The 25,625-nt window shown below is 36.1% G+C and overlaps 1 protein-coding gene across 2 annotated transcripts; it reads left to right on the top strand.

Moving 5' to 3' along the window:
• The first annotated feature begins 1,336 nt into the window (after window positions 1-1,336).
• Window positions 1,337-19,844, top strand: LOC137394705 (HMG domain-containing protein 4-like). 2 transcript variants are annotated; one of them, XM_068081474.1, is made up of 11 exons: window positions 1,337-1,423; window positions 6,284-6,425; window positions 11,005-11,191; window positions 11,411-11,506; window positions 12,286-12,353; window positions 14,883-15,014; window positions 15,129-15,213; window positions 16,236-16,300; window positions 17,867-18,067; window positions 18,951-19,040; window positions 19,517-19,844. In XM_068081474.1, the coding sequence occupies exons 2-11, from the start codon at window positions 6,333-6,335 to the stop codon at window positions 19,688-19,690; spliced, it is 1,191 nt and encodes a 396-aa protein (XP_067937575.1). In that variant the 5' UTR covers window positions 1,337-1,423; window positions 6,284-6,332; the 3' UTR covers window positions 19,691-19,844. The 2 variants fall into 2 exon arrangements, with proteins under 2 accessions (XP_067937575.1, XP_067937574.1); XM_068081473.1 differs by having other exon boundaries at window positions 11,411-11,509.
• Window positions 19,845-25,625: the final 5,781 nt, after the last annotated feature.

Here is a 25,625-nt window from a genome sequence, read left to right as displayed (position 1 = left end):
GGTGAGACTAACTCAGAAGAATCAATCGCCTCAATCATACCTTCAGACTCAGACACTTCAACTCAGATTTGACCTTGTCTACAGCATACAGTAGAGCACAATACTCCTAAACAACGGGTGTAAGTTGTTCTACGAGCTTTTCAACGTTACATTTATTGTTCAGCTCTACACTGTTCATCGTCAGACATGTGACCTGCAACTCCACATGCATATCACACTACTGATCAGTTACTACCCTTCAACTTTATTTTATGTCGAAACTTAGTGCCCCTCTTAGGGATGAACTTTGGCCGATCTTTCATCTGCTTCACACAACTGATATCAAAACTGGTTGGTCTCATTACTTCTAGACCTGACAATGCAGCACCCTTTTCTACTATTTACAATAAGGTCTTTACATGCCTTTCCTTGAACTTTGACCTGAGCCTCAAAACAACCAGTCATGGAAATCACCTTGTCAGAGTAGTCAAACAAGGCTCGAGGGGTGGAAACCAGCTCATCAGGGAAGTGAGTACTGTACAGATCGTGTGGCGGTAATGAAACATTAGCATCTGGGTGAATCTGAAACCTGTACTCTGAAAAACAGGTAGGGTCTCTCATACTGACTACTTTAGCAGTAAAGTATAGTCTACCAGAATTTTTGCTGTTTATAAAAAATGCTTGCACATAACCGCTATTACTATCATTGATACATTTACACTGTGCCTTACCCTTACACATCTTACTCTTAGCATAGTGACCTGCAATCTTGAACACATTACATCTTCGAGTCTTAGCTCTACACTGTTTATCATTAGACATGTGACCTACACATCACATGCATAACACGCTATTGATGAGTTACATCTAATTTTAGCTGTCTTTTAGACTTGATTTCATCTTCAACCTTTTTACTGAGAGATCAGTAATGTTACCTGGTGCTAGAGTTGTATTACCCTGAAAAATATTTGACTCAATGGTGTCAATATGGTGTCATTTGATGTCAATAGTATGTTGTAAAGTCATTCTATTGGACTGTCAGTTCAAATCATTCACACGCAGTAATAACTTCTCACATAATTTAGAGCTTTCAACTTTCTCCCCGATTTGATCTTTCAACATATCTTTCTCACAATCAGCTCCATAACGGCTATAATTACAGCCATTTACTAGTTTCCGTAGCTCGGTGACGAAGTCATTTATTGGTTGATTCGTCTTTGAGCTGTGCTCGGGCTTTGAATTCATATCTTTCAATCTCTTCACACGTAGATGATATATAACGTGCCCTTACCACAGCCTTAGCAGCCTCCAGAGTTCCATCAGCAACCTTTGGGTTGAAGAACACACGTGATCCCTTGTGACCCAAGCTTGAGATAAAGTCTGGGCTATACGACCAATCAGTTCAAAGTTCTCATACATCTTGATCCATGTGTGATACCGAATGGTAGATTCTCCGAGAGAGTTAAAAAATGTCCATGGAAGGCTTGCTAAAACCTGCATGTCAGTGCATCCTTGTGAACCAACCTGTCTTCCTGCACCATTTCCAAAAGCAGACATACTATAATTACCATGTTTAGCTGAATCCTTAGGATCAGACATCCTTGTCGTCAGAAAATGCCGGATTCTGCTTCAAGTTAAATGTCTAGTGTCATATATCAAGTCACTGTATTCTATTGTAATTCTCAAACTTGTGTTTATTCCAATCAACTCACTCGTCATTTTCAAAACAGGAAGCACACAACGAAACTGCGCTACCCTTGAAACAATGCGTCACCTACAACACATTGGGCACACAACTCTAACAAAATAAAATGCACAGAACTATGAGGTGATAATTCTAACATGATTTACACAGAACATTACAGGTACTTTTTAAAAAATATCTCTAGGAGAAAATATTTTCTGCCAAGATACCGTGAAACCTTTATTTAAACTCCATGACGGTCTATTTTTTTCTCTTCCCTTTGAGTGACGTTATATTAGAGGTGGCACCCAAATAGAGGCTGGCATTATATTTTTGATATAGCTTGTCAGAATTTTGGAAAGCTATATTTAATCATTTTGCGAGCGAAGCGAATGCTGCCTATATTTTTGCATTATCTTTTAAACGGAGCGAAATTAACCCTTTTGGGTGCGATAAAACTGCTGTAACTTACTTCCTAGTTGTATATCTCTAAATAAAAATGCATTAGGAAGCTGAGAAATGTCTCTATCAGTTGATATCTATTGCTTGCAATTAACATATGATTATCTTATAACCTGTGTTGCAATTTGTTAGAGCTTTCAATTTTTATTTCATTCTAATTTTAAAGGTGTATTTTTTATTTTATCACTATACTAGCAGAATGCCAGGCGTTGTAAAGGTATTAAAACAGCTTATAAACAGTGGCAGGTAATGTAGTTGTTTGCCATATTGCCATTGTTTGCCGAGCTAGTACCCGTATTGCTAAACTTACTAATAAGAGCTATGAGAGCAAGTTTTAGTGACGTTGCACCGTAACGTAATGCAGAGTTGCTATGCTATTTTGACCTAGATAACCATTCATATTGCCCCTTAAATCCAATGCATCTCGCATAGCTCAATTGATTAGCCTATTGCCTGGTGAAAGGGAGGTTCTGAGATCAAATCTTCTGTGTTACGGATTCTTCAGTCCATGATTTTAACAGCTATAGCTGGACAGACTGAATCACCGATTGAATAACAGATGGATAGACACTGAGATTTATATATATAGATGTAGCAATGTTGCATTAGAGCTCATTGCACTCATTGATATGTTTGCTACAGTTTGGCTCAGTAATTGAATTTTTATGTGCAATAGAAGAGGAGTTATGAACATCGATCCATAGTAAGTTGAATTTAAATAAACGCTATTATGCTAACAAATACTTTGCTATAAGGCTGCATATTTATAAATTATATAATAATGATCCATCAAATGCTACAAACATATATTCAAGAACAAGTGACATAAACAAACCATAATTATAATACATGCAAAAACAAAAATTGGCACTTTTGAAAAAAAATATTTGAATTGTTTGTTCGGCAGGTTGCATTCTGATTGTTGCTTTTAATTGGAATCATTTTATCTTCTTGTTGTTCAATACCTTCTACAGCGCAGGCCTGTATTCCTTAGTTGCAGTGGCAAATGTTAGGTGACTAGCTATGAGCACCTGGAGTGTGGGGGCGGTGTAAGCCCCCCAATGGGGTTCGAGGCAGCGCCCTGAAGCTCTGGACTCTTAAGCATCAACAAAACTCAAAGTATGCATAAATGCAATCAATTGTAGGCATCAAAATCTACATAAATATGTTTATGGTTCATGGTAGGCAAACGTTTTTATTCAACGAACGATACAAAGCTCATGGCTCTACAGATTTCTATAAGGAACATTGACAGAACAAGTGCTATTACTTCTTTATTGCAATAGCTCTTGTTCTGTCAATGTGTTCATGGCAGAAATATTTCACAACTGATTCTGTATCTATTTCAATATCTTTTTATATGTGTAATATTAGAAGATTATTGCCCCATAGTGATTTTCGTCGATGTTTTGATTCTACGTTAAGTTTTATATGATAAGGAAAATGCAAGTTTGGATGTCTTCGTTCAGTTTCCAAGTCTTAAGAAAGTCTCACAAGATCACTCATTTGGCGAGATCTCACCGAGACAATATAGAGTTCTAGTTGCTAGTAAACTACATGTAGTTGTTGGAAATTCCAAGTGAATGACCTCAGACTGCAATTCTTAGTATTTAGCCACCAAAAATTACTAAAAAGTTAGGGCAGCTTAGCAGCCCAGTCGCCCCAGGGAATATGGACCTGCTACAGCCTCTTTTGACTTCAACTCTTTTGCACTGCTGAGCTAGTTGATATTAGCATCCAAAAATTTGTGTAGCCAAGTAAACCTTTGCCTGTTGCTATTTGAAAAACTGTTCACGAAAGTAATGAAAAGCCTTTAGACATATGCGCGCTCAACACAAGTTATAGTCTGAAAATAGTAGTACTGATTCCATTGTAATTGTAAACAGTTTTTCACATAGGCCGATGTATCGAGACCGCATTGAACAAGGAGCTACTATTAGCTTGATACAGTTATTAATCATTTCTATGGCATTGGTTTCCAAGTTTTAAAGGAATAACCGTAAGCTTTGAAGTTGGAGAATGAACTTCGAGACGAACAGCAATCACAAAAGAATTAATTGTTATTGATGTAACCGAATCACTACTAGTACTATTTTTTGAACATTTCTATTGATCACTCTTATTATGGGTTCATAAAAATCAAAAAATGTCAAAGTGGCAGTCTAACAGAGGTGGTGTTTAAATAAAGCTTGCATTGGAATAGAGGTTTTACCATAATACCCTTGCTGAGCAGCTGGAGTCACTAAAGAGCTAAAAAAAATGGGACAAGAAAAAGCGTGTTATAGTAGCAATTACCTTATGGATAATTTACAAATGCATATAAAATCCACTACTAAAGCCTCTGCATGCTCACCGATCTAGTGAAATAGATGTCAGATGAGCACTGATCTCCAGCATGTATCTGAATAGAACATGTCAAATCAAACATCAGAATCGTCTATCGGTTTGACTGTACATATTTGCTAATCAGCAACTCTGACGGGCTCTTGTCAGGCTCTTGACTTTGATTCATAACCTCTGACATCTCGTATTCCTTTACTGTTATTGCAAGGATGAATTAATTGTTTTGCTTTGATCCTTTTGTGCTAATCTTCAGAATGCACAGATGCTGTTTTGTACTTGGTGTTGTAAATTATTCGTTCTATCACTGAACAAATGTTATATTTCTAGGCTATTCCTATTTATGTATTGTTCTCACTGGCCTCACTATCGTATTCAGATAATTTTTCACTAATATTCACTAGTGTTGGTTCACTAGTGTTGGCTAGTGAACCAGTGTTTTAGTGTTCAGTGTTAACTAGTCTTTAGCATCAGGTTCAATATATGTTAACTTCTTACCTAATTTTCAGCCTCAAATTATTTTTTCAGCTAAACTTTTGTAATGTCATTAATCCCACGACCAAACGAGCGGAGTGAAGTGTGGGAGTTTTTATGATAAATGCATGTGCACACAACTTACGAAAATTCTTCATCAACAATGAGACGAACCCTCGTCAAGAAATTTCATCAACAAATTTAAGCATCGTTATGTAAAGTCGTTAAAGTATAATAACGTTACAAAACACATTTAAACCTATTTAAATATGTTACCAAGTCTTTGTAAACCGTCGATAATATCTTAAAACTTACCCATCTGATCGGATTATACACAAATAGACAGATTAATTTCAACAAAAATCGCCACAAAACACTTGAAAAGCTTGGTTTAATAAAAGTTAAGACCGAAAATTGAAACGCCGAGGGACAGATAATAGAACGATGAAGTCTTGCGCAGTTCACGAAAAAATAACGTGCACTTTTCACCAGTCTATAGCATTGTCGAACTGCCGAAAGTTTTGGCAATTAACATAGGAGTACAGAAATCGTTTCATTTTTGCCGATTTCAATTTTTTCATTTTCATTTGCCAACACATTTGAATACTTTCCCATTCTAACTGATGTCCAACGCAGTATACAGTAAGTAAAGCAAATGACGATGATATTTTTAACGTTTCTCATTAGATTATTACAATAATTAATTATAAGTTTGGATGACTACAGAACAATGACTACGTAGTACAGACTTTCTAAAAATCTAACGCAGTGTAAGTAAAGGCATGACGATGATATTTTTTCTAACGGTTCTAATGAGATTATTGCAATAATTAATTATAAGTTTGGATGACTACAGGACAATGACGACGTAGTACAGATTTTCTAAAAATCTATATAAATATCGCAACTTCGTGATATTGTTAGCTATGCCGTTTTGAAATGTAAATAAAATTGTGCATTGGTTTTTTATTATTACTATATAAATAATATTGGTTATTCTAATAATATCAGTGCATTTTACTTCTAATATTGGCCAATGTTGCATTTCTTTTTTTGCAGGAGAAGAGATATAAACATATAATCTTTTCCTTTCATTATTGCTATTTGTTGTATATAATAACACTCAGTACATTACAGCTACCATTGCAGTTATCCTATTTGACTGCTAATATTGCATTTCTCAACCATCAGTACCCTTTCTTTTTTCCAATATCACTTTGGTCGTGGGCTGTATGACAGTGGAATTTCTAGTGTATTAAATCTTTTTGTTTGCATAAATTCTTTTGCATTATCTCATTTTATTGCAGTAGTTAGTTACTAACTGTAACCGCTAAAATTTTGTAGAGTGAACCCTCGGTTTATTAAATAGGCTAAACAAAGATTGTAAAGAAGAATGGAGGCACGGCCTAAAAGAAAAGGTAAAAAATCGTCGAAACTTCTCACCTATGAGCTGGAAACAATTGCATCCAATAGAAAACCATATAAGGTAAGAAAACTTTCTTCTGTAAAAGCTGCGTAAAAAGGTGCAATTACTAGATATTCTATGGTTTAATTAAATGATTTTTTTAAATTTCATTTGATTGTTGGGTGCCAGTGAGTCTATAGAGGTTTTTGAGGTTATTCACAGTCATCTGCCCAACTCAAGCAGCACAAAAGCTATCCGACGATCAAGCGATCACTTATTGATCAGATCAGCTCTAGACTACTTTTTATGTTGACAATAGATTATATCTAATAGTTTATGGTGTCATTTTTTTAGGTCTTATCATATTAAAGACTACTGAATGGTCTGCGTTGCACGGGTACTAAGAAACAGCTTATACCAGGGATAAACAGTGGCATGTAATGTAGTTGTCATTGGATAAGTTTCTTTACTCAGTAATTTGGAGTAACTTGAGCTAGTCTAAATCTTTACTATAATAAGAGCCGTGCTGATAATTGCTATGTGTCTTGATCTCTCACGCAATCATGATCATCAAGCGTACTAGTAGTAACCAATAGAATGTTCACAAATGCTTCAAGCGTGAGTATTTTAACCGCTGTAATAAGTATGTGCACAATTATTTTATATGATGACAAGTAGTGCTAGTAGGGCTGCCTCGGTAGTGGATAACATGCCTGTCTCTAGAACCGTGGTTGCCGGGGTCAACTCCAGTATGAAGCAGTTTTTTGTTCCTAAGACTTTATCGCTATAACTGGACATACGAACGACAGACAAACACTCGCATTTATATATACAGTGAAACATGGATAACTCGCCCTCGGATATATCGAACACATGGTTAACTCGAATGGATTTGCTTGGTCCGTTCTCATGCAACGATAAATGGCTCTATATAACTCGACCTCGGCACCATTAACTCGAACAGTTTTTTGCCGAATTCACAAACGTGTTTTCCGTTCAATTTGTTTCGAAGGAGTTTCCACTAGTCGCGGAGCTGAGACCACTCTGCTTTCTTAACGAAAGCGTTTTTTATACGCGTATAGTGTACATATAATTTCCCCCGTACCGTATAATGGAACCGAAAAAGAAATCGTATAAAAATGATTAATAGGGTCGCTAAGACGTTCACTTAGTTACGACCAAGCTATAAACGTTAGAAGGTATTAGCGATAAAAATTTAATAAAGATAGACACAGCATGCAAAATACATATTGTAACAGTGATTTTATGCGGATACATAAAGATAAAATGTCACAAATAGGCTCGTGGTTTGGCGTCCGCTACAACAGACATCCACTTTACGATGGCATCATGCAAGCAGAGAAAAGCGTGAAAACCTTCTGACAAACTTAAAGTACTCGAGGAAATCGAAGCAGGACAAAAGCTATCAGCCTTATCAAAAAGAGAAAATCTTCCAAAAAGTACAGTGTCAACATGGATTAAACAAAAAGAAAGAATAAGATCGTTATGTGACCAAAATTCATTAAGGCTAAGAGATCGTTCAACGTCGCACGATGATTTGGATGGTGTATTATTGACTTGGTTTAGACAAGTGCGTAGTGAAGGCGTACCTATCGATGGGCCAATTTTTGTTAGAAAAGACTAACAAGGTTTTAAGGACTATAATAACTGTTTAAAATCTATTTCTACAATAAGTCACACTGTAGATCTTTGTCAAAAAATTACCTTGTCACAGACTACACTCGATAAGTTTTTTAAATGAAACAACTGATCAGATGTAAAGCATGCTTTCTCGCATTGGTCATAAATGTTTACTTATGTCCAGTTTTAAAAATTATCAGAAAGAATAGATATTTTTCTATTGGGCTAAGATTTGTTTGTAGTTTTAGGTGATGTGACTGACAATACGTTTTAAGATTAAAATTGACAAAATTGATCTCGAGTAAAACACTCAGAAGAAAAAATGTTTTCTGAGCATTTTAACCGCGATTAGGTTTTGCCAATTTTAATCTGAAAAAGTTCTGGCAGTCACATCACCTAAAACAACACACAAATCTCAAGTGTATAAAAATATCTATACTTTCTGATCAATACTTTAAAACTCTACATCAGATGCCTTTTAACTTACAACAAACAACCTATACTTTAGTTTTATATATACATGTAGTTTGTATATGTATCTACTGATAAATACATTCACTTGTGACTGTGCTCTGATAACTTGAACGCTCTGATAACTCAAACACTTTCGCTCGGTCCCGTGAAGTTTTGAGTTATCCATGTTTCACTGTATATAGATATGTTAGGAATGAGGAAACAATTAGACATAATTTTGAAACAATTGCGAGGTTTTCTGCCTCTTCTCTTTGTTTTTTACTTTTGCATTGTCTTTAAAAAACAACAGTTAGGTTTAAATTATATATGACTAGCAAGTTGATGTAGTAGATTTGGCTTAAATATTAACTTGGTTTTGAATACTGTTTTAATATTAGCTCATTTAACAATGTTTATGATGGTATACACCATATTATACTGATAATAAAATCAAAATATGGCATGTTGACAACACAAAAATAACAAAGCTTTGTCGCCATCTCTTCAAAATATGCCCATTTAGTTTTCGCGCTTGCTGCATTAAATCTTTATATTTTATACATAGATTTTGATATTCTCAGACAATGCACAATTTATACCACAACTACATTATAGCATAAAGCCAGTCTGATTTTACTGTTTTCTAATCTATGATCAACAGTTAAACTTTATTAGTACATTTTAACATGTACATATTATAACATATACAAGTGTATCTGTATGCGGTAGTATGCAATAGTAAGCAGATAAGAGAGTGATACATGCGGGAGAATTAAATATCGCTGACAGAAAATTCAAATACTTTGTATAGTTATTCCGCGTAAAGGTTTATGTTAATCTCTAGTGTTAATCTCTAGTGTTAATCAACATGTTACCTACATGCTGCATATATAGGTATACAAAATCTCTTAAATTAGTCTGGGAAAATAGATTTGAAGGCATTCACTGCTTTTTTAGTTGTTTTATGAAAACTAGACTGTTGAACAATCGCTAAGTATATTTTTTACCTTTTTTGTCTGGTAAGTGTAAGACTATTCACCATAAACATAAATAGAAATGGTACTACGCTTATGGCTTTCGCATATGGAGTAGTGAACATATAATTTTAGAAAAGATCCAATGAGTTCATCACTTCAATAACAAATCAGTTAAATAGGACTGAGTCTGGTACAAAGTAAATCTGTTAGAATACATGCTACACGCAGCAAAACTCTTTTAAAGGTTGGCTTGCAACAAAATTCACATTACATTTCATTGGTATCAAAACCCTTTTATGAAAAGGCTCAAAAGGGACATAGTTGAACAGGATGGCTTCTGTTTGCACTTTCATGCAACCTCATTCGTCGAAATATTTTCACAAATATACTTCACGCATTCAATAAAACCATGTCTATTGCCATTACACGTCTATTTCATCATCATTGTAATGTTGTCAATTTGAGCACTGATATCTTAAAACCACCATAAGAATGTTTAATTTTTCAACTTTAGCTCGAAGGAGTGCATATCATCCTCTGATAAACATGACGAGCCTGTTGATCACCAGTAGTAGTCGAAAAATGCTGCAGAAATTGTTTGCGCTATTTAGCAAGATGTACGGGTCACATGATCAGATTGCGACTAGATGATTAGACCAAGCCGAAGCAAAACTGTAAAGTAGCGAGCATCTATATTTGATACGGGCTTTCCTGTAAAACCCGAAGTGTTTGTCATAAACTAGTGCTACGTTACGTTTTATATCAAGCCTTTTATTGGCCTTTCAATTCACGTAATAACATCGTGTATCAAAACAATAACTACAATGTTTAAGAGCGTCATCGAAATAAAGGGATTCCAAATTACAGTGTTTTCGTGATGGCTGCGATTAACTGTTCGTTTTTGAGCTTTTAAAAGCTTGTAATCACATTTCCACATATTTTGCACCTGCAACACAGCAGATTAAGACATGGTGAACCTTTTGATACCAAATAACTGCAATGTGAATTTTGTTGCAAGTCAACCTTTAAACTTAGAGCTAATTGGTAATAGAAATATCCACTTTTCTATGTTGTTGTTTACCCCAAGCATAACATTGTTAAAAGAAACTCATTTGTAATTTGTCCTGTTACTAGCTAGTAATATCGGTAGAACAGATTAACTTGTCCCACTACTAGCTAGTAATATCAGTAGAACAGATAACATGTCCCACTACTAGCTAGTAATATCAGTAGAACAGATAACATGTCCCACTACTAGCTAGTAATATCAGTAGAACAGATAACCTTGTCCCACTACTAGCTAGTAATATCAGTAGAACAGATAACTTGTCCCACTACTAGCTAGTAATATCAGTAGAACAGATAACCTTGTCCCACTACTAGCTAGTAATATCAGTAGAACAGATAACTTGTTTCTATTACCGTAAGTGATTTGCTAATAAAAACTAACGACTGTTTGTTTGTCACTCGAACATAAACATAATTTATTTTTACAATTTTTTTAATTAGATTTCTTATCAAAGCTAATTCTTTCACGAATTACAGTTTTACTTTCGGTCTAGCTGGATCAAGCGCTAAGTTTATTTTAGAAACAACCTAAAACATCTGAACACGCGGCCAAGACTATTGAGCCTTTGGTTCCCAAGCTGACTATTAAGTTCGGGAAGGGACCAGAAGGTGAGAGTTCAAATACAGTCGTCACAAGTCATGAGGCTAAGACTCCTGGGAAACCCGGAAGAAAAAGAAAGAAAGCTCCGAGCACTAGTGAAGACGAGGGTGGGCAATTCCTGTCTCGATTTTATCATGATTGTTTTGAATTACAGGGCCAAATTGAGTTTGGTTTTCACACAAGTTATGCGCAGTAAATAAGTTCTTTTCAGCTTGCGACTTTAATTTTATATACCATATGTGATGTTTTACCTTTGCATTCTCGCTGCCAGCAAGTTGTAAAACTTACTCGAATACAGCAAGCAGGTTTATTGTATGTTTTTCCAGATCCAGCTCCTACAAGTAAAAAGTCTAGAGATACAGATGATGAACCGTATTTTCCAACAGATGTCGAAGTTGATATTGATGAGGACTCTGAGAGCAGTGGTATGTAATAAACATATTCCTGGATGATACATGGCTATACAGACAAACCTATAGCTAGGATCAACTCAGCGCACGGATTGCTCAACATATGATGTGAAACTTGAGACAATATTTGTCTCTGCGTTCAAAGCTCTTCGAAATAAAATGTTTAATGCTTCTCAAAACACTGCAGTTTCAGAAGCGAATGTGAGGATAATTAAACTATAATAATTATGGTTATATCAACATTAAAATGTAAGAAATATGAAAACTTAAAAAATTTTTATAAACAAAGTTAGTTTAAAATTTAACAATTTGAAGTTAGAGTAAGTTATGTTGTGAATCTCTATCACAACCTTCTTCGAATCTACATATTGCTGGGATTACACTTTGTTTTCATGCCTCAAAGGTGAAGCAATGGTAAAGACCTCTATATTATTATTAGCCTTTGTCTATCCATCTGTACACTTTTGATTATATTCTTATTACAAATAACAAAAGAATCATTTCCGCTGAATGCATCTATAGTCAAGCTGGTCTCACATGTGGTATTTAGATTTAAGCATTTGATCTAGACTTCGATGCCTCCCATATTAATTTTAAACTTTGGTTTTTTGGCAAAAATGTAATTGAGTTAATTTGTTTAGTAGTTGTTTTAGATGTTGATTATTACTTTGTTATGTTAGTTTTTGAATGTACAGTGTGAATCACAGTGTGTTCCTAAGGGACTCACTCCAGCCTACAACAGTTTTAATAATGGAGCTGATGTCAAGATGAGTTGACTTAACTGATTACAGATGATGATGATGCTGATGGAAGTCAGCCACAATCGCCTATAAAGAGACAAAGAAAGTTACCAGCTAAGGTAAAAATACTGTCAATAGCGAAAGTTTCTGATTTCAGTGCAAGTTGACATATTGGCAGGATGCTCTAACTTTAGTTTTAGACTCCAATTTCTATGTACGTTCAGCTATGTGCACGCTAACTGGTATTCCGTTATTAGATTTCAGTCGATAATCATTTCAACCAAATAGCAATCAAGGTGATCACACCTATTGGTGATACGAGTGATTTGCTTCTCTTTCATTTGTTATTTGTATTCTCATTGATTATGAGCACATACAGCTCGAAGCAATAATTTGAGTTCAGCTACAAGGTCAAGGATGAATGATTTTATTTGGATGTTGCTTGGCAACACTGTTTATTTTAATGGAACAATAATGCTTTTTGTGATAAGTATGAATTTGTTTTAGACTGATAATTATTGCTAGGAATATAGTGAGATTTCAATTTTCTTGAAAATATTTTATAAATAGCGCCTATTTAAACGAATTTAAAGATTTTTAAATTAAACTAAATTGTAGACGTGTAAAGGTCGTCAGTTCTATTGACAATTGGTTCTATTAGAAAAATCTTTTAAATATTCACATCCATTTTGCTAAATAAGTGTTTTAAATTTCTGGGCATTTTGTTGATTGCAAAAGTCGTCTAACAATATTTCAAGATAAAATAACTGCACAATCAGGCTCATGAATTTTTCAAGATTAGGATGGCAAATTCCAATAAATCTTTCAATTAACATACTCTGTGCTCTCCAACATCCGACATTTGAAATTGTTCGAAGCATCCGCAATTTTGTAGGTGACTGACAAAAATGGAAAAAATTGTAAGTGAAATGTATAAAAATAATAAAAACTATATCAGCAGAATTAGTTCAAACTGTAAGTCAGAGTAATTTAGAGTAAGTTGCAGCACATATCAGCACCATTTGCATGTGTCTAAAACGTAGCAACAACGAAAACCTCTTTATGAATTTAGTTCTCGCATATATTTTCGTTTTTGTTCATAATTTTATTTACCGCCGTGTCCAATTACTGCAGTACTTATTGAAGTGTCAGCGTAGAGTTTTTAAGTCATGAATAACAGCGTATTCTTATATAGTTGTAGTTGCTAATATTTTGACTGTTTTAACATACAAAGTAGATTTCAGAGTGAATGCATTGCAAAGTATGAGTATACATGAGTAGTTACATTTGATTATATTGTTAGGTTATATTTCAAAGTAAATGTATGTGTAGTTTTTTATAGCGAGTTTTCCTGAAACCTTGCGTACGGACAAGACTCCACTTACTACAAATATATTCGTAGTTTGAGCATTAACTTTGTAAATAATATTGACTCGCAGTAACCCAGAATTTCTTTCATATTCGATCACCCACAGGTGGGTGTTCAAGAGGCCGATTTTCAAGAACCAAATAGAGTTTCAAAACCAAATATTTTTAGCGACCTTTCATAGAGCATGGAGCATATGTGTGTGATGTTTGAATGAAATCGACTAAAAAGTGTTGAAGCAAATAGCATTCATGCAGACAAACAGACAGACAATGACAAAGTGGGATTTGTGAATATAGTTGTAATGTTTCAAATTCTTAAAACTCTTGCAATACGTAGTTTATTTTTGTTCAAGTGAAGTTCACTTCGAAGTATAATTGTCTGGTATTTTTCCTTTTTAATCTTGCTCTCTGGTGTTACCTGGTGTAGCAATCATCTCTTAAACCGTACTCTAATCTTTTGTTAATATACTAAGTTGAACTACCGATCATGTTTGAAAATGAAGCTGGCCATTGTTCATTGTGAACCTAAACCACGTTTACCGGATATTGAAGTCTTTGCTGCTTAGCAACAGATTTGCTGTCTCAGATGTGAAATACGAACAGTTTTTCACTAAGCTTTCGATTGGCTGGTGAGCAAAATTACTGTATACTTAATAGTGAGCTGATCCAATTTTTAGTAAAATCTGCCAGAGTTTTGACTAGTGTACACGTATTGTGACCTTTTCGATATTTTAAGTCTGCAGTTAAACGTTCATCACCCCGTTATGTAGACAAAGTATTAAAAAAGATAATTTGTATATCAGGTCCTCAACTTTGGTCCCTGTCATGGTCTATTTAATGTTTAGCAGCATGTCCATTAGTTATAGTACAAATCATTCATATAAAAAGTGTTACTAGCTTGTAGAAAGCGTGTTATCTATCAATTTTAGAACATTCAATTAGCTAAAACACAATCAACAGAAAAAGTTCATTGCATTGGATTACTTGCTCTCAAATATTTCCATTGCTCAGTTTTACTTCCTGTTATTAATCCCGTTACGTTGAGTAATGTGTGCTCACTGTGCCGGCCTATATGGCAAACTGCTAGCGCTGTTTTTTTCGGGCACCAATAATGATTTTCATGAGGATTAAGTTCTGTAGATCGCCATCATGGACCCCTGAGTGGTGGGCCTAAAATAGCTTGCAGTAAACTGCCAATTTCTTCGCACAATTTGCTCAAGAACTCGTAAACCTGAGCTAACTTGGTGATGTTTATGTACCCATGGTCTTTTTTAACACAGTTCGCTGATGGTGACTTTGACACAGACGCTGATCTTAGCTCTAATAAAGCTGCAAAGTTTTTTGAAACCAAAAAGGCAGAACAGAAAGCGGCAGCTGCACGTGCAAAGCAGGAAGCATCCAAAGCGGGAAAGGTAAAGCTGTGTTATATTTGAAGTATTACACTTGTATTATTTATTTTAGAACAGCATTTTCATCGTTTATATTTATTGCAGTTCTTGGTACTTCTGTCTGTTTGTCTTTTTTAGAAAAAACGAAATAGAATGCCGACAGCATATACCATGTGGTGTAACAGTTACAGAACAAAACTACAGGCCCAGTTTCCTGGCATGAGTAAGTTACAAATATTTGTTCCAATCTAATATATTCTCTCTCTGGTTCATAGCCAATAATGGCCATTTTTATAGCCATCACTGGCTATAAAAGCCAGTTATGCTATACTCGAGCTAGTGATGGCTATAAAAGCCAGTTATGCTATACTCGAGCTAGTGATGGCTATAAAAGCCAGTTATGCTATACTCGAGCTAGTGATGGCTATAAAAGCCATCACTAGCTCGAGAATTAAAAGAAAGATTTAGAAGTTAAGATGTTGAAAATTGAGAACAGGTTGAAAGGCATTTTTGCATATCAAATAGATGCTGTTTGAAAGATGCTCATGGTAAGATAAGTTTTCTTCAATACTATACACGTACAAGAACTGTAGAAAAAGCAAGACTGGTGGAACTGCAGGAATGTTGAGAACCAGTGACTATATGCAGTAGTTTGTATAAGATCCAGCATACCTCTTTTTCTGGCTCTAAACATCAGGAGTGACTTTTGTTAATCTTGATGCTATCGATGGATGGATCACGAAAGATAAACATTAGCATACTACTGATATGACAGTATGTCTAAGTGGAATTCCTCGAAACACTAAGTGTTTATTATATTAAATTGTAGTGCGATTATGAATGTCTCATAAATTTATGGTGATATGGTGACATATATTGGCATGTCGCTGTTTGTCAGTTTGCTTCTTTTTTGTCCACTTTTCATTACCATGTATAGTGTAAAATAGACCTGCTATTTGATACCTACAATCTTTATGTTCTTTCAAAGTCGTATAAGCAACAGGTTATATGAGAATTTTAAACAGTTTTATAACTTTATAACAGTAATTCACATTTTAATGTGATTTGTCAGCTGGAGGATTGTATAGATAAATCTTCAAAAAATGTGGAAGATTTTGAAATATGCCATCTGTGATGAGTGACATCATTTCATTATTGGGGAGTTGTCTCATCACTATGATGGTTACTATGCGCTTTCACATTCATGTTAAGGATTTGCAGAGAATGCTGTGATATCTTTTGCAGGTTTTGCAGCTATGAACAAAAAACTGGGTGAGGTTTGGTGGTCTATACCATTAAAGGAAAAAAATGTAAGTGGTCTTCTACAAGCGAAATCTGTAAAAAAAAACTTCAGTTTAGCCAAAGGTGTTTTTAGCTTTAACTTGATTATTGTAGTGTGTAAAAGTAGTTATGATCCAGTTTGTACATTAAAATTTAATTACATTGTTTCTTTACTTATTTATTGCTCAAACAATCCTTTTAGACTACCCATTAATTGTGAGGCTGTTGACATCTGACAGCGAGTCAAACGTAAAATTACTACAGTGCACCCCTAGGTTAAGATGTTCCTGTTATGTCCTTTTGTCTTATTATGTAGAACAAGATGTTTTTTCATCCTCCGCCATACGAAATTTTTTTCGCCATATTACATCAACAAAAATTTCTCTCAAAATTCAAATTCTGCAGTCGGTGTGCTGAATGCATCGGAATAACGAAGATGCCGACATGCTATTTGCCGAAATCCTTACCACAATGCCTGAAAGAGATATGACGCTCTCTCTCTCTCTCTCTCAGCTCAGCGTTATTTGTTATAGTGAAACTTTGGATGGAGACAAAGTTGAAGTTTAGTAAAATGCAAACTAAAACTTGGCTTCAATTATGTGTTTAGTAAGCTAAATTCAACGTTTATGTTATATGTCTGTCTCGAAGGTGAGAACTCCCTACAGTATGTACTGTTCATAGTACATTGCAATGTTACATTTTATTGCAGATCATAATCACTAAATACACTAAAGTTACTGTGGGTAACTATCGTTATTCAGGTTAACATACTATTTTGTTACTAATTTTTAATATGGGCGTACAAATATAAAAATTTGATGTTTTTATCAGGGGGTATTTGCATTAGATAATCGTTATGAGTTTCTATACCCCTCTATACGCCATTTTGCCTTACAATGCCAAAACTGGAACGAATTAAAATCGTATGGCAAGGGTCCATTGTACTTGTTATTTTATCATGTGGGCACAACTCCAAATAAATTACTTATTACATGAACAAACAACTCCAAACTAAGGAGTTAACATTACAACTACGACTGTCATGAAGTTGCTAGGACGCAGGCAAAGCATAGGTATTACGTTTTTGGATTATTTGCTTTCTCTTTGTAAAAACTTCCAGACTACTATAGTAGCTAACAATCGATAGGTTAGTCAGTGTAATATCACAGAACTGCTATACACTTCTACGCTGTATCTGTGAAGTGTATAATTAACTAAGCTTAAGTAATTTTCAAACTGAATAATCAATGCTATGTCACAGCTTTTGGCCCATCATGAGATAGCTTTGAAAACTTGCTGTGACAAAACCACTATTTATCAAAGCAATCGGTAGAGAGGTTGTGGTTTCCCAGCACCATTACAATTATTTTATGAAGCACCTCGAACATTATTTCAAACTGCTGACACAATTTCATCGTTGTATAGGTGAATGTGAGAAAAAAAACATTTGTTAAGGTGATTTCTCGCTCTGCATGGAAGTCCATTCGAGTCTCTAGTTGGCTCATATTTCATTGGCCACCAGTCGCTGCCTGTTATGGTCACACACTGAATAGACGAAAGTAACAAACTTCTTTTTTTTCATATGAACTTTCTAGCAATGGAACAGAAAAGCTAAACGACTGGCTACGCATGGTACACCAAAGACAGAAGACTCTCTCAAATATCTTGGATCAAAGGCTATCGCATCACTGCAACGAAACAATTGTTTGTCCGAGCAGGCAACTCCAGTAAAAGAGCCCACAGCAACTGCTCCCAAGCATATCACAGCCCAGACAAACCTGACACCAGTCTATAAGGTACAAGAGTTGTTGTAAACTACACATAACTGAGTTAGTGGTGTTAATTCGGTCGTTTATTTGTATGTTTGCTTGCATAGTCCGATATATTTCATTGCTTGAGCCGATCATTGTTTGTTATAACCTTCAGATGGCACCATCAAAAAATTACTCCAAAAATTGATCATGAAATCTTGGTTTAAGCGTTTAGAAATTCAGACGGGCATTTAGTAAACAATATGTGTAATTCCTTTTATACGTAATCAAATGACTGTGAACAATATGTGTAATGCCTTTTATACGTTATCAAATGACTGTGAACAATATGTGTAATTCCTTTTATACGTTATCAAATGACTGTGAACAATATGTGTAATTCCTTTTATACGTTATCAAATGACTGTTACTAACGGGCATTTAGTAAACAATATGTGTAATTCCTTTTATACGTAATCAAATGACTGTGACCAAATATTCATGTACATTTTAGCCAAATTGTAACTGGTGTTTCAACGACCTGGAATTTGATGAATCTATATAAAAGCTTGCTTAACAATGCGATGTTAATGGATTGTATTATCTGAACATGGCCCAACAGCACCTTTAACGAAGCAGTTTATTTATACCATATTCATCTTACTGTGGTTCCAATCAACAATAACCTTTGATTAATAATACCACATACAACGCAATGTTTTCTAGCCAGGAGCATCACTGCAGTCAAGCCTTTGGCATTGAAAATTGATGCAAGAGATTCATGCCATGCATCGTCTAAGTATAGTCGTTGTTACCTGTAGTTTGATGCATACATTTGTAGAAATTATAAATTTCATTCATCATATAAAATTTGCTTCGTTTGTGGGTGTTGTTAACGGATGGATGTTTCGTATGATGATGTTTGCAGGTCACCCAGACTGAGCCGATGGATGTGGCAGCTTATCTAAGTGTCATGGGAGATGCTCTAGTTGCCATGGGTGATGACTTAACAAGTTATGTAAGTTGTGCACTTTGTTACTGTTATTCTATGACCCTAAAATAGGCTATCACGGTAATTTACTGAAAATAATCATCTACATGTAGTATGGTAGATTGAAATAATAAAAAACTGTAATGGTAGAGTTAAAAATCACCAGTACCTTGAAAATGATTCCGTAAACTTGTACCTTTATTAGCTTGCAAAGTGAGAACAGATTGAAAATTCACTTCTATCGCAGGTTCATAAGCTGTGATGCTTATGAAATGGGTGTGAGTGTGCATGTGAGTTGCAGTTATATGGTGCGTGTGTGTGCGTGCGTGCGTGCGTGTGTGTGTAAGGCGCTGAATGTTAGTCTCTCAGCATGTACAATTAGAGGCTTGTTGAAATTTAGTGCATCCCTTTCCGAGGTGAACTGTTGCGAGACCATTCTTTATATCATAGATAATCGTGTACACGTCTTACATAGGTAATAATCAAGTGTATGCATGTTATAGAATGGCAAACCAGCCGAGTCTACACTAACAGTTCTACTGGATGCGCTACTTAGTGGTATGTCAGCCCTGATGTGTCTGACACAGCAAGTACCTGAATTAGATGAAGGTATTCATCCTCAAACTCACCGACAGCGAATGACTGATGTTGCCCATTTTATGCCTAATTTGTTATGACACCTAGTGAGATCATTTTTTATCATAGTTGTTAAACTTACCAATAGAGAAATACAAATTAGACTTGGCACTTGTTTATCGTTTGGTACAAGTTCTCGCAAAAGAGACAGCGACAAATCATAACATAACTTCTGATACTACAGTCCAGTCTATATCCTTGACAATAAATAATGTAATGAGTTGAGTATTACATAATATATTAAAATATAACACGAAATATACTTTTCTTGCTACATGACATAAAAAGAAATTAACTGCGAAAAAAAGGCATCATCCCTCACTGTCTGATAAATCTGAAGCATTGATGAAGAACTCTGCGACATCGGCATCATCATCATCAAGGTCAGAATTAGCTTCATCTGAAGTGGTATCTGAGGTGCCAATACTCTCAGCATCTGGAGCAGAGATACTATAATGCAGGTGTGGACAGGTGTGAACAATAAGGGCTACTTAGAACTCTACCGCTACAATTTTGCTCTTTATCCTCCTGAGTACATACAGAGGCAATATACAGCTTGACACATGCTAAACATTGTTTAAATTTCTCTAACTGTTGCAGCCTCATTTTATATACTTGCTGAGTCCCTTCTTCGGTCAAGGTCACAACAAGGATCATCAGGTGCGAGAATTAAAACCTCAGGACCATTAAGAAGGAACCTAGAGTGATGCTCAGAGTAAGTTAGGCTAATGTCAAATAATATCGGAAGAGGGTACCTGCCTGCAAAAACACTTATAGTACAAGCTTAGAATTCTTACTTGATGAGGAGTATCTGTAAAAAACCTGCAGTCTAATCTTTGTCACCGCCAAAACAATGGGTTTGAAGAACTGAGGTTAATACTCGGAGCATTTAAGCATGTATTATTTGCTATAGGCTAAAAGGTTTAAAATAAAGTGTAATACTAAAATAAGAGTATTCTACGTATGAGCAGTAAATAGCTTAAAAGTTGACTTGCAACAAAATTCACATTACAGTTATTTGGTATCAAAAGATTCACTATGCCTTACTCTGCTGTGTTGTAGGTGCAAAATATGTGGAAATGTGATTACAAGCTCTTAAAAGCTCAAAAAACGAACAGTTAATTGCAGACATCACGAAAACGCCATGGTTTGGAATCTTAGAGGAACACTTGAAGGGTACATGCAAATGTCATTTATTATCCGCCATGCTTCTGTAAAGCCATTTTCTAAAAGGCCATTTTTTGTAAAGTCGTTTCTTATTACCCGATCTCCTCTTTTCCATGAGTGTGACCAGAAGCTGCTGTAAATCACTCATGCTGCTGTAAGTTTATAACAATACTAACTACTGACGTAGGTGTACTATAGGTGTATAATCACCTTGTGAACAGTATGCCAATGTGCAGGTTCAGCCTTCAGTTTTCCATCCATGAACTTCTTAAAACCATCAAGGGTTGGTTGATAATCTCTTTGAGATCCGTCTCGGCTGATATTTTCCATTAGCCTAGCTATATCATTTTGTTTGCCGACAGAGTTTGACAGTTGTGCCATCGCTGCCAAGCATATGTTATATAATAATAATGTTTTTGACTTCTAGCTTGACTTTTGTCTAGCAATCTTTCAGTCAAAAGAGGACAAAGAGCTCATAAGGCTGCTTTACAATTAGAACTTCGTGGTGTGGCGATTAATCGTTTAGTAGTTATTTTTTGAGGCAGATGATTTGAAAGTCACAAAAATTTAAAAAGATCGCCAATCATTTAAATGATATAAACGTGTAACTGAAATTTCTCTCTCACATCTGATGATTTGGCAAGCTATACAGAAACTAAATCTTCCTGCCACATTTCATGACCACGTACAGAGGAATTTATGAAATAAATGTTTCTAATTATCACGAACACAAAACTGTTTCTTTTTTCTTTTCGAGTTGAAATGTACAAAAACATTAACGAAAAAGTACAAGTTTTTTACCCAATAATAATATCACGTAGCGTCTATTTGTAATTTCAAATTGTCTGGTGATTTTTGGAAATCGCAAAGCTCTAATTGCAGCTGTCATATTTTTTTAGTTTATATAATTTAAACTTATATAATTTCCTATTTCTAGCTGCTTCTAATGCATGGCCACTCAATTCAGGTTATCAAATAGTTCTTGTAGTATGTTGTAGTAAATAAATGGTGTGATACTAGAATAATACTTGTCAAAGATGAAAAGTACAGCCAATACATGCGAGAATAATGCTAGTTAATAATTTGTTAAAATTAGAAATGTGGGTACTCTCATGGAAATACCATTACTCAATTGGGGCTGCCACAGCTCTATGACTAGTGGGAATACCACTTTCCAAATATGGAGTTGGGAATGTTTTGAAAACTACGCGACGTAATAGCTCAAGATAATGATACTGTGTGGTAGTACTTGGCACGAGTACTTCTTGGCCAACGAGTTTAGACTCGTCCCCTTCCGTTTGAATTTTTGGAGTGTTGGGTAACTAGCAGTGCTTGGCACGAGTACTTCTTGGCCAACGGGTTTTTCGAGTACCGAGTTTGTTGATACGGCTTTCATGTTTAAATTTTCTAAACATTAGACATCTTAAAATTGACAAAGCAATTATATTTCTATTCAATTTATTTATTATTTTTCACTGTTTTTATCAACTGACATTTGTTCCCGCAGCGTTAACAGGCGGGTTGTTAAACAGTCAAGAGCGCAGGGCGCAATAGAGCGAGTTTTTGTTCACTCTACTCAACAGATCCGTGTACCAACACCCGAACTCGCAAGATCGAATTACTCAGCAATGCTATTACCCTAGACTCAAGAGAAGATAAACCCACGAGTTCAACGAGTATTAGTACCCGTGCCCAGCACTACTGTGTGGTGAGTAAGCTAAGCAAACACAACTTCCGACTCTCATTTGATGTCAGTTGTTTGGCACCTGATTTTGTTGGCTGCTTGTTTCATGAGTACAATACGCTTATGCCTGATTAGTCTCGCTGACTTGTGAAAGATTCCATGTAGTACTACAAACTGTTTTGCCATCATACTCAGCTGACTAACACAATCATAGTTGGGTTAAAGAGGAACTTGCTCAGAACTCTAGTAGATTTTATCAGAAAGTATTGGTATGTCTTTGTGATTAGCAGTTATTTTGGATGGTTGAGGTGATCTGACTGCCAGGATGTTTCAAGATTAAAATCGACAAAACTGGGTTATGGTTATTAGGCTAATCTAAGACTACGCAGTCTCACTTTCGATTCTTGAGAAACAAACAACTGCAGTTTGCGCTTATTATCATTATTATGTTATTGTTATTATGTTATTATTATCATTATTATGTTGTTATCATTATTACAATCATTATTATTACTATCATTACTGTGTTATTATTGCAATAAAAAAGTTGGTATTTACTATTAGTCATTATCTGTTATTAAAACATGAAAAGCATATCAAAGGAGGTAGTCTCCATAACCTCTTCTGCTGCCTCATTTTCACTGCCTTCGTTTCCTTCTATATCACTATTTCTTTCTGAGTCAACATGGTCTAAATAGTGTAGAAAACAGATATTTACTTTCATTTACTGTTTATGAAACTGATTTTAGTTTCACTTTACTGGTTCAAAATGGATGAAATGGACTCGAACTGATAACACGGACCTCATGCAGTGCTACTTTATGAGTGAACCTCAAAAGTGGGGCTACATGGGAAGGATGCGTCAACTGTAGATAAACATGCGCCCTGAATTGCCACTAACCGCTAAGCAACTTGTAGCTCAGAGGAGTAACATAATCAAGCGGCACCTCATATCGGAACTTGAGGTAGATGAAATTAGGGAAGTTCACCCAGGTAACCTCGACCAACGAGGAGTGCATATCAACACACACTTTCACACATGCACAATCTTGTGTTGACTCACGGGTTGAAGAAGACATGCACTTTGACCTTGACCCAAGGGTGAAAGAGCTTGCGGAAAATATCATCAACAAGATGCCAACTGCTAATGCTTATAGAAACAGGGTACCACTACGAAGAGTTAGCAAGGCCATACCTAAGAAGCTGTTAAAAGACATTAACTTGGCACTGGAGCCGATCTCAACTGGATCGATCAGTGAGACTAATGCCCTAATCTACAGTACAGCAACCGTCATCTTGGAGGATATGAGTATTAAGCCACTGCCAACAAGGCTTCAAGCCATTCCATCCTGGCAGCTGAGGCTACAAAATAAGATCAAGGACTTGCGCAAGAAAGTTAGTAGGCTCAGTGAAAGATCTAACCACAGTTTGGAGCGTCCAAAAAGGGAAGCCACAATAGAAGCTCTAGAATCTGCCAAACAACAGCTAGTAGCACTCTCGGCACGACTGAAGCGGTACACTAAAGAGCGGGATAATAAGAGAATAAACAAACTGTTCATCAATAATCCATTGAGAGTGTATTCCCAATTTAAAGGTAAACTGCAGAGGCCAATGTCAGATCCTCCCTGATCCAGCAATTCAAAGTTTTGGAAGGACATCTGGGAGAAAGAGACTACTCATAACCCTACTGCAAATTGGCTGAAGAGGCTTAAAGAAAGCCATCAACACACTGTGGCTCAGCAAGGACTCACCATCAGCGAAGTGGACATCAAGTGCAGAGTGCAGCGTATGAAGAACTGGGCAGCACCTGGCCATGACATGATTCAAGCCTTCTGGTTGAAAAAATTGACATCACTTCACACTAGAATGGCTAAGCAGATGGAATGCCTAATAGAACAAGGTGACCATCCAGAATGGCTGACCAAAGGACGAACTGTACTTCTGATAAAAGATCTAAAGCAGGGGCCGATTCCCAAAAAACTATCGACCAATAACTTGCTTGCCCACCACCTGTAAACTGCTCTCAGGAATAGTTGCAGACAAACTGGAAGAGCACATGAATCACTATATGACCAGTGCTCAAAAAGGAATTGGGCTCAACACCCGAGGAGCCAAACACCAGTTACTGGTAGATCGGACGGTCTGTCAAGACAGCAGGAGAAGGCAAACCAATCTTGCCATGGCTTGGATTGACTACAAAAAGTCCTATGACTCAATTCCCCATAGTTGGATACTTGAGTGCTTCAGTATGTACAATGTTCACCCTGCTCTTGTAGCATTCATCAAGATGTCAATGACCAAATGGAAGACGGAACTGGAGGCTAATGGCAAAAAGCTGGCAAGCGTAAAAATTAAGCGTGGCATCTATCAAGGTGACTCCTTATCACCGCTGCTCTTTTGCATATGCCTAAACCATCTAAGCAATATGCTGGAGGAGATCCAATATGGGTACCAGTTTAAGAGTGGCACCAAGGTAAACCACCTCTTCTACATGGATGACATCAAGCTGTACGCTAACAAAGAAAGGGACATTGATTTGCTAATACACATCACTCAGGTATACAGCAAGGACATCGGAATGACCTTCGGTATTGAGAAATGTGGAAGGCTAATTCTTAAGAAAGACCATTCTATGCTCACAGATGGCCTAAGAATTCCAAATGGTACCATCAAAGATATAGAAGAAGGGTACTAGTACTTAGGGATTATGCAAAGCAACATCAACCACGAAGCCGAGGTACGTCACAAAGCCATTACCGAATACAAGAAACGCCTTTGGCAGGTCTTACGGAGTCAGCTCAATGCCAAGAACCAAGTCATGGCAATAAATACCTATGCATTGCCATTAATAAAATATCCAGCAGGCATAATAAAGTGGACTGAGGAAGCCATCAAGGAAACAGATATAGCAACTCGTAAACTGCTGACCATGCATAGAGCACTCCACCCAAAATCTGATACTACTAGATTGTATCTTGATAGGAAAGATGGCGGTAGGGGACTTAAAAGTGTACAGCAGACAGTGAAAGAAGAAGAGCAAAGCATCAAAGCCTATGCAGCCTCCATGGCCACTTCAGATAAGTTCCTAGCTGAATTTCTATCGGCTGCTCTTACAATGGAGCTTC

The sequence above is a fragment of the Watersipora subatra genome, chromosome 4 (assembly GCF_963576615.1).
Source record: "Watersipora subatra chromosome 4, tzWatSuba1.1, whole genome shotgun sequence".
Taxonomy (NCBI): domain Eukaryota; kingdom Metazoa; phylum Bryozoa; class Gymnolaemata; order Cheilostomatida; family Watersiporidae; genus Watersipora; species Watersipora subatra.
This window is presented reverse-complemented; position numbering and strand designations above follow the sequence as displayed.